At 29.0% G+C, this 10,793-nt stretch overlaps 1 protein-coding gene across 1 annotated transcript; it reads right to left on the bottom strand.

Annotated features, from left to right (window-relative positions):
* Positions 1–3,604: 3,604 nt before the first annotated feature.
* LOC113557346 (vacuolar protein sorting-associated protein 18 homolog) lies at positions 3,605–9,983 on the bottom strand. Its single transcript, XM_026962813.1, has 18 exons — positions 9,422–9,983; positions 9,163–9,343; positions 8,445–8,584; positions 8,173–8,358; positions 7,912–8,101; positions 7,535–7,659; positions 7,244–7,468; positions 7,067–7,183; positions 6,883–6,995; positions 6,682–6,793; positions 6,441–6,617; positions 5,763–5,907; positions 5,525–5,697; positions 5,091–5,445; positions 4,560–4,711; positions 4,216–4,482; positions 4,016–4,155; positions 3,605–3,933 (listed from the first exon to the last, which is right to left on the bottom strand). Exons 1-18 carry the CDS (start codon positions 9,494–9,496, stop codon positions 3,870–3,872), a joined length of 2,937 nt encoding a protein of 978 aa, XP_026818614.1. The 5' UTR covers positions 9,497–9,983; the 3' UTR covers positions 3,605–3,869.
* Positions 9,984–10,793: the final 810 nt, after the last annotated feature.

Here is a 10,793-nt window from a genome sequence, read left to right on the forward strand (position 1 = left end):
AATAGAAAGTGTAACAAAATCATTTAATTTTTTTTTTTTTTATTATTTATTTATTTGATATTTACAATCTGTGTTTGACATCACAATAAGTAAATTGGATAATTTATGTACATGTTTGACTTGAATAATATGAATAGGGAGACCAACCAGTGATGGAACCCAACGTGAATTTATTTTAGATTAACAAATCTCTGCAATATTTTCGTTTTAACCTATGGATGGGATTTATGGGTTGAATAGATGAGATTTGCGATACTAACGGGTTAGTATTGGAATAGAAGGATCTGTAATGTTTAGTGGCTAATTGGTCAACTGACTCGATTTTTAGGTCGGAGTGAAGTGAAGAATTGGAAACAAACCAAAGAGCAGACATTATTATACGGAGGGTAATGAACTGGAATGCTTATATCGTGCGAATTTGGGACGGTTAGCACAGCCCCAAATTTGGATTGCATATGTCCATATTGGACGCAAGGGTTATGGTATATATGGTATATGGCTATGGTAGCTATAGTATGCGGTCTACCGGTGAATTTACGAGTATAGTATGCGGTCTACCGCAAATAAATAAATTAAAAATTATATCATAATATTAAAGTATAATTATTGTAGCAGTAATAGTAAAAAATTAATAATGAAAAATTAATTTGCCAAAAAAATTGTTGTCAATGAGTATAAATAAATATAATGCAATATTATATAATATTATATAATAACTTCCGCCATCTCTCAAAAATGCGTTAAATAAATCTGATTTATTTATGCCACGTCACCATGTTTCCATGAGATATCTGCAATAATATGTATCATTGTATTATACGTATTACGTTAAATTTATTATACATAACTTATAATAATTTTACCTTGGAAGGAGATCAGGACTTGTACCACACATATTTTTAACTACTTTTAAGCGTAATGGTCTACATAAACTTTCGATCCGTTGAGTGTGCGCTTGTGTAAGTGGATCAACAAAATTTTCGCTGTGGTTAATTATATTATATTAAATAACCATATTGGGTGATCCCATTATACGCTGGCCACCCATCAGAGAGTATAATAGAACCCAATACAACCTCTCTTTTAATAATATCATGCAAAGTTTATTTGTCCCGCTTTTCGACAACAAAATATCGTTCCTCACTATCGTCACATAACCCAAACGTCCATGGACCGTCCATTCGTCTACCATGATTTCTTTTTCCATTTTCAAAAGGGTCTTCATTTTCGTCTTCGATGTTTTCACTCGGCAAATCTGTAAGTTGATATCGACCTGTAACAACATAATGATGACTTATAATATTTTATAATTAATATTCAATATAAAATTGTATTTTATTATTATAAAATATAAATTACCTTTATTTTTTTTTCTGGATCCTCTTAACAAACATTCGTCGACTTGTATAATAATATTAGGTCCTCCAAATTTATTACGTTTTTTGAACATTTTCACTGGTATATCCCGACACAAATTCATCCAGTCACATACGGTGTTGGACGATCTCCTAGTTAATGTTATAATTGTTTTATTGGATAAACCTTGAGTCCAGTAGAACACCAGTTTTAACTGTTGACTGAGGCTTAGTCCACTATTTAGACGACCATTTTTGTCAATAAAAGTCCAAAAAGCATTATTTTTCCTATAATAGTATACACAATTATGATTAAATAATCCAAATGAATATAAGAAAATAATTTTCTTAGGTACCTTAAGTTTTGTATTGTTTGACATTCCTTTCTCTTAAAACGTAAAATTCTCCTTTCCTTACCTTTCTCCTTCCGTAGGTATAAATTCATAGCACTTCCACACTTAATACATTGGGCACTTTCATTATTTGCCGCAACATTTTTTCTAATTAAAAAATTTGTGATTGATTCATCACTACTAATAATTGAATAAAAATCTTTTGCCAACTAATTGAATGTGTAAAATATAAATTGTGTCTCGCAATAAATGACGTACTGAGCTATTGAGCCCATACTTTTACAAAATGACGAAGTATTGTTATCTGTGTATAAGGCAATAAAGATAAAGTATTGACCGAAGAAAAAGATTAAAGTTTATCTATTAAAAATAAACTTAAGCCTATGTAAAAACCGCAGGTAGACCGCATCCTACAGCGGTCGTTAGAACGCGTTTGCCGGTAAACCGCATACTATATGACAGCCGACACAAGAGAGATTTATACATAATATGCTTGGTGTGCACTGGTAGTTTTGACTTTAAAATCGGACGAAGTAGGTGAAGGCGGCTGTTAAGGGTTTTTTTTTTTTTGTTTAAAGTATGAGCCTCAGGTTAATCTTTTATCAATGGTAATTCCGAGATATTTGACATTTGAGTATCTTGAAAGTGAACAGGTGGGGGTTCATTTCTTTTTAAAGTAAATGGTGCATAAACCTATTTGTCTGGATTCATTTTTATTCACCACTTGGTTGCCCAGTTGTCGATGGAATCTAAGTGTGTTTGTTAACACTTGGATGTTTCGTCAGGGTCATTATTAACACAAAGTATTGCGGTGTCGTCTGCGTAAGTAGCCAAGGTGGTGTTTGTTGTAACTGGTATGTCGGCCGCATAAATATTAAATAGATCAGGAGAGAGGTTGCTGCCTTGGGGCACACCAGCTTTAATGCAAGTGTGGTGAGTATGAGCTACCATATCGGATTAAGAGCGGTTTTCGAGATATGAGCGAATAATTAGATAATATGGTGCAGGTAGAAAAAGTTTTAGTTTGTATAATAGGCCATCCTGCTACACACGATCAAAAGCTTGCGCTACATCCAAGAAAACACCAGGACAAAATTGCTTCGTTTCGAAGGAAGATGATATTTTGTCTGACAATTTGTGAATTTGGTGGACAGTGGAATGTTTTGCTCTAAAGCCAAATTGAGAGTTTGGATAATTTTATGAGTTTGCATAATAGGTCTGATTTTTTTGAGTATTATTTTTTCGAACAGTTTAGCTAGAGTTGGTAGTAAGCTTATGGACCTGTAGGAGGTAGCTAGAGTCATTGGTTTATTTGGTTTTGGTATAAGTATTACAGTTGACAATTTCCATATTAGCCGGAAATATGATAGTCTTAGCATAGCGTTGAAGATAAAAGTAATTAGTATAATGGGTTTTCCAGGAAGATTTTTCAGAACTTTATTGGTAATTAGGTTGTGGCCAGGTGATTTCCCATCTTTTAATTTACCACTAAATTATAATAAGTAAAATCAATAATCAATTATTAATTTTATTTTTATTTATTATATTAATTTAATCACTTAATCAATAATCGTGATATTTTTGGTCAAAAAATATAATATTATGATACACATATGAAATAGTTAAAAAAAAAATACGGCCAATGGGGGGGGTTCAAACCACATGACCTCTCCCCCCCGTGAGTACGCCACTGAGGCGAACGAGTAAAACAGAAAACTTCATGGGCATTGGACATTTGGACACCAACAACTGCAGTAGTATTAATTTTATTATTTTAATAAATATTTTATATTTACATTTACCAATGGTTCAAACATAAAAATTCTTATAAGTAATATAATTAAATTGATAATTAGTTTATATTCATAAAACGATCAATGCAATAATTATTTCAAACAAAAAATTTAGTAATCCTTTGAGATCATTATGTATGCTAAATCATATAATATAATAATTAGGTATTCAATACATGGTATAACTGTGCATATAATATGGCATGATTGATGTGGAAGACATGAATTGAAAAATACAACAAATTTCAATTGACAAAATAATAATATTAATTTTAGAGTAAAGTAAAATATAAACAATAATAATAGGTATGTTCATATAGTTATTTAGTAAATAATACAATTAAATCATAAGTAATATTCTATAGATTTTATTCCCAATCTTGTTTTATATTTTCAAAATCAGCATCTTCTATGAAAGGCTTATCGATGAGACTAAAATTATAATAATATTATTTTATGTTTATTTAAGTATAATTTAATATTGCCTATTATTGTAAAAATATATATAATGTACCTGATCATAATATCGCCACAGAAAAAACATTCAGCCGCCAATAATTTATCTAGGGAATCTTTGACTTTATCACGACGATTGATTGCTTCCAATGACTGTGATATGTCTTTGTTGTTTTGATACAAGGTGCTGAGCTGATTCTAAAAATAAATAACGTTATACTTTATTAACAATAAAAAAAGCAACCAATAGCTACATACCTGTAGATCCTTAATAGTGTTTATTGTACTGGAATCGACATATGGTTGCATTTCCTTGATCAGACACTCTGCGTGAAAACAGTGTGAACAAGGGAACGTATAAAAAGCTTTAGTCATTAATTGTTCATGACAACTGCTACATTCATTTGATGGTTGGATTAACATGTATCCATTTCTGAATGACAAAATTTCAGATCTAATTACTTCGGCCGATTTGGTAGCATCTTCCATTTCTTCCTTAAGATTTTGTATATCCTTATTGTATACCTAACAAAATGTACACGAATACAATAATTTTCATAAATAACCTAATACAAGCTACAATAATTATCACATTATCTTACTTCAAGAGATGAACACACAGCATCTTTAAAATGATCAATTGTCACAAAATCTGGGAAAAATGGTAATATGTCTTCAATTTTTATAAACTTGCACTCTTCCAAAAATCGCATGGCTTGTTCTATGTCGTTATTTTGTTTCACTACATATTGTGCTGAGAAAAAAATGGATCATCATATTATTATTGTGTCAAATCAATAAGTATATTATAATGCAGGGGTGGCCAAATTGTGGATCGCGAGCCACATGCGGCTCTCTTCATTGACATATGCAGCCCGCGGTCTTATTTACAAAAACCAAAATTTTAATTATTTTTGCATATATTTATAAAAAAAAAAAAATGTTTTTATTATTATTATTTTATAATTTCATATTTCATAATTTGATATGTTTATCGGATGTTAGCTATCTTTATTATTTTTGTGGTATAAAAACACAAATTAGATAATTTGGCTCTTGATATAATTGCATTAATAATATATGTAACTTGCGTACATAGTCATGTTGACCACCCCTGTTATAATGTAATTTACCAATCTTTAACCAAAGTTTTTTTGATAATTCTATATTATTGTTGGGCAGCGAAGCTGTGGTTTTGGCCAAATCAACACTGACTGTCAATGCTAGATCCACTGCAGCTTCCCATAGGCCCAAGACAATAGACAATTGTACGCACGCTTCTCCTAACTGATGTTCACGACACAATCGCAGAGCAAATTCTGGATTGTAACTTACAGCTGTTATCTCTCGACCTTGTAGTTTTAAGTAATTCATCAGTTTGTCTCTATTGTACTTGATATAGAGAGATATTAAATAGTTATGTACAGATTCCACATGACAGTTCAAGCAATGAATACTGTATTCCAAGTATCTGATTATTTCCAAAGCCTATGTATAATACACGTGCAATATGATTATAAATACCGACTTCTATGCAAATAAGCACAATATATGTTTCTATGCTCACGAGTCTTTCGCTTGGGTTTGGAATTATCAATGCATTGATGACTTTTAAAGGATCTAACTTCTGTCCTTGTTTTATCAAAATAGATACAGTTTGTGCCGGGGCTTTTTCGACAAGATCAGAAGAAAACGTATAAAATAATTCACTAAATGGATGGTTGTCTAACAATGTTAATGCTGCAAGTATATAACCATGATATTAATATGAGTTATCAATAATATTCTAAAAACATTTTATTTACCCTCAGCAATATTTTCTTCATTTAAATAATGCTGAATAACTCGCTTATAATCTTGATTTTCAAGTGCCAACCAAATCATAAAATTCACATCACCATGACTAGCCAATATATCATATATGCTTTCCCAATTTTTACGTATACAATCCTAAAAATAATAAATAACAATTAAAAATATAAAAAATTAAATACAGTAGAATCAGTAGATGCCATTTATAAAACACATAAGGTTAATAAAAAGTTCAATTGATTATAATACTCAAAAACTCAAAATCTACCAAAACTATCTAGACATATCCAAATAATAAATATATCATAACAAAGTTAATTAAATACTTCATACTTTGGTAAAGACTCAAATTTTGCTCAATAACCCATTCATTTTTTCAAAAGGTTGATAAAAATGATAGTTTGTTTGGTAATATTTTAAAATAAATACAATTACTAATTAGTTTTTAATAAGTTACTTGTGTTAAAGTGGTTTCAATTCATGCCTTAGTTATATCGTTATATGTAATCGTTAACGCATTTCATGTCATTGAGGCTATCATTTTAATAAGCAATACAAGTATGAGCAGTATAAGGTTTAAATGGACTTAAACACTCACTAAATGGTCCCAAAGTGAGTCTTCTAAGTGGCATCCACTGTATATAGTTATTAATAAATAAGTAAATATGTACTTGAATAATGGGTATAGATAAAAATTGTTTAAATGATTCTTGTAGCGTAATATATTCTTCTGATTTTTCTTGCTTATAGTTTCTTAGTACAGCCAATTCATTAGCAAACAACTCAATTAACCACAATGTAATCATTGTGATTTTTGTATAATCCTGTGGATTTAAACCATCTAGTTTCTGCGAACAAACCCCCAAAAAATAATTTTTTAATACTTATATAAATACAAGGTAAATATCATACTTTCATAAGGAACAGTTTTATGGGTTTTTTTTCATTTAAATGTAAAAATTTCAATACAATTTCTTCAAATGATACATTTAGGTTAGCATATATCAGCGCACTGTTTTCATACCTAAACAAAAAATGATATAATAAATTAATGACTATATTTTTACTATATTTATTTTCAGTATTAAAATAGATAAATAATTGATTAATTACTGTTTTGAATTGAAAAAATACTCTGCTTGTTTAACTAATACTTGATTTATCCTGTAAGGATTGTTAATGCATATTTCTTTTGCTTCTTCAAACATCCCTTTATCAAGATAGACCTAATCAACAATATTGAAGTAAATATTTTAAAATTTCAAAAAATATAACAGTTTTATGATTTAAATCATACTTTCCAAGCATGGCGATCTTCTTTAATAATTTTATATCTAAAAACAGCTCGTTCTGCATACAACCAAATTGTTCCAGTCATCAAATCTTTTGTTATATTCAACAGTCTACCATAGTTCTAAAAGGCATATTATTTAATTGTATCAACAAATAAAATTCAAAATATCTAAGTATTTACATCAGAACAATAATCTTCATCCATCACTTGGGATGCGTTGCGATCAGCAGGGGCTACTAAAGAAACAGCTATAACTCTTTCTGGAAATAACAACAATACATGATAACGCGTAAATGTCATTGATAATGGTACAGTGAAATCATCATCATCTCTTCCATACAACCGACTATACTCAATGAGTTCATGCGAGCTAAAAATTGTTTTTTCATCTCTATTTATATCAACCTGTAATGAATGTTTTGAAATTAAAATAAATTACAGTACATTGATTTATCAAAAATAGTGGTTTACTTCCGCAACAAACACTCCTAACTCTGTAAGAAATCCAAAATATTTTGGAACTGTAAAATCGTTGTTTAAAAAATAAAAATGTAATTTGCTATGTTTCACTACAGTTGGGACTTCATAAAAACGTTCTGCAAAAAAAAAAAAAATATATTATTACAATATACAGATAATTTGATTATGCTCAAATTCAACTATACTAAATGTAAATACCATTAATAATCAATTACACTGATTGGATTACTATATTTTGCGATACGTTTAAATAGTCATAAGAAAACTGTTAATAAAGTAGCCTACCCAGTATATGATATTTTTCAAAAATTAATTGTACTTAATTGATCCATTCTTCTTAAATAATATATTTATAATATTAAACTAGCCTGGTATGGTCAAATAATTATTGAAGATTTGTTGTAACATCGGTCTTTCGTCTTTATTAAATATAAAGTCAACAAATTGATACAATTTTGTTGGTGTAATTGCTAATATATAAAATAGATCTGATTTTCCAACTCTGTGATACTGGAGTCCAATTATAGGAATAGGTTGTCCTTTACTTATATCAAATACCTGTAATATACAGTTCAAGAAAATTTAATTGTGCTGCTGTTAAATAATGGATTAACAGCAATACTATAAACCTCTTTCCAATATTGAACTACGCTGCCTTGGAAAAATCTATCAAACTCCGTTCCTAATTGTGTTTCAATTATTGCACCAGATGAATTTCCAAGCAGTATAGGCCCAGTTGTGGTAGATGTAGATTTCACTTTATGATCATAGTTCCAAGCCACAGATGTTATTTCTGAGCCCTGATATTTTCCTACCTAAAAAATTTAACAATAGCTCAATATCTAGAACAAATAAGAAAAAAACATGGCAATTCTAAATGTTTTAAAATGTTTTCACTTACAGGTTTAAGTTTGGACAGTTTAGTTGCATAAAATAACTGAGAACTATTTATGTTACCACATGAAATTAATAAATGCTCTCCAAAGGGATCCAAGAACAATTGCTTAACTTTAAGAGATGAAGTTTTCAATGTATCTATTTCTAAAAACAAATTAGACAAGTTATTTGTGCAGTTATTACAAAATAATATAGTTAAGCTATGCAAGTGTGCGCATTTATTATGGTACTAAAGACCAGGAGTCTTCAAACTATAAGGGTCCAATGACAATTTTAAGCCGACTAAAAGCAGGAAATAATTCAAAAATGAACAATTCTTATTATTTGGTTTTTTTAAATTTTATAGTTTAGATTTATAATACATAAATGTATAATGTTATAACATTATAGTTTCACATTTAATATTAAATACACTACAAATACAAGAGTACATTTTTTTTAATTAGTGTGAAAATATACAACACCAAGTTTAAAAATTACTTTCCACTGGAACCACAGTACTTTTAGCAACCATTAACAACTTGAACTTATTTATTAGGATTATTACATTCCTAAAAAATTTAAAATTTAAAATTGTTAATATGTCTTGGCACTTAGATAGCTTTTAATATTTTTTTTTATAACTCTCAAAATAAAAAGTCTAGAGACTCCTGCTCTATAATATAGATGAGTATGTTTTCGCTTGATAGCATTTACTTCAAACATTGCCCAATCATTCTCACCTTCGATATTGTCCTGTTTTAAGTTTATTCGCAACAACACATTGTTGACCATGACTAATACCACATATTCATTGCTTACCAGCAACTGAGTGATCTTATCGCTCGGAGAGAAATTGACTTTCTTCTTGGATAGAATGGGTACTCCTTGGAGATCTGTGTCTCTATCAAAACTTTCTTCCAGCTACAACATTCAATTGAGATAAAAATTTTATTCTAACAGTTAAATAATAAGAGGTTTTATGTGTAGAAATTATTTTACCAATTGCTTGGACGTTGGCGGCATTTTAATTCTACTTTCAACTCCCTGCTCAAACTGATCAAGTATTGAAATCATTGTGTAGTTAAATAAAAATCAAATCATCGAATGCCAAACCTTGATAATATTTGTTTCAAACTTCTCGAACAAAATCACTTCTGCATTTTAATTTTAAATTGTCATAAGAAAATAAATGAACTGTAAAACATTAAAAATTAATAAAATAATTTTGTAAGCTTGAGATTTATATAAACTGTTAAACTGTCTTATTCTACACTGTTCAATTCTTAAACTTTCAACTTACTAACGAGTTATGTTAGCGGGCGATATGATAACACTAACGTAAATAATTGATAATAGATTATGCAAAAATATTATCAATGGAGAATAATCTGAATAATTATAATTGCAATAGTTAAGTTTAAGAGGGCGTCAACCCCCAAATGTGTTGTATCACTTGTCTCCGTATACAAATTACAAGTACGTAAACGTCGTAAACTAGCAAGGTTTATAGATTATAATCTAGAAACCTTGGTAAACTAGCAAATTTACGTTCAGCAGATCACGTTTAACCCCGTCAGTTTAAAAATTAGAGTGAATTGACCATTATGAAACTTAATGGTAAGAAAATTATCTGTGTTTGTATTTTGGTTTTTTACGGTAATTTAATTTTTTAGCAAGTTATGCGTATATAACATATCGTTTATTAAAAATTCTTATAATTCATTTAAAAACTTAATATTCGTAAAAAACCAACATACAAACACAGATAATTTTTTTTTCTTACCATCAAGTTTCATATTTATTTATTTATTTTCATATCAAAATATTTAAAATTATCAACATTTATACGTATACAGTATACCTACATAGGAATTTTATCCGATTCTTTTTCCAATCCTTGTGAAAATTTGAAAATAATTTTAAACAAATTACATTTTAAATTAAAAATAATATACATAAAGATATCTTTTTAATTTAGTGCGCCTTTTCCTTAGCATGTTCTTGTTTATATCTGCAAATTGCAATCTGCATATAGCTATAGCGAATCTTGGAAAAAAAGACCAAAGTAAAAAAGAACACAGAAAAAAACAATTTTTAAAAAATATTTAATATATTAATTGAATATGAAAATTAAAAAATGGTCACTTAGGTACTAGTTACTACGCACATATTTATATGGTCCGTATGCACACACATAGAAATTGTCTTCATTGAACTCCTTAAAAACAGTCTGTATAATTTCAGTAACTAATCTCAAGAAAAATATATACCTATGCTATTACCTAATATTTAATATAATTTTTAAGAATATTGAAATATAAAAAATATATACCTTTTGAAAAATGTTGTTTTCTTATTGCTTAAAATAATG

Source organism: Rhopalosiphum maidis, chromosome 1 (assembly GCF_003676215.2).
Source record: "Rhopalosiphum maidis isolate BTI-1 chromosome 1, ASM367621v3, whole genome shotgun sequence".
Classification (NCBI taxonomy): Eukaryota; Metazoa; Arthropoda; class Insecta; order Hemiptera; family Aphididae; genus Rhopalosiphum; species Rhopalosiphum maidis.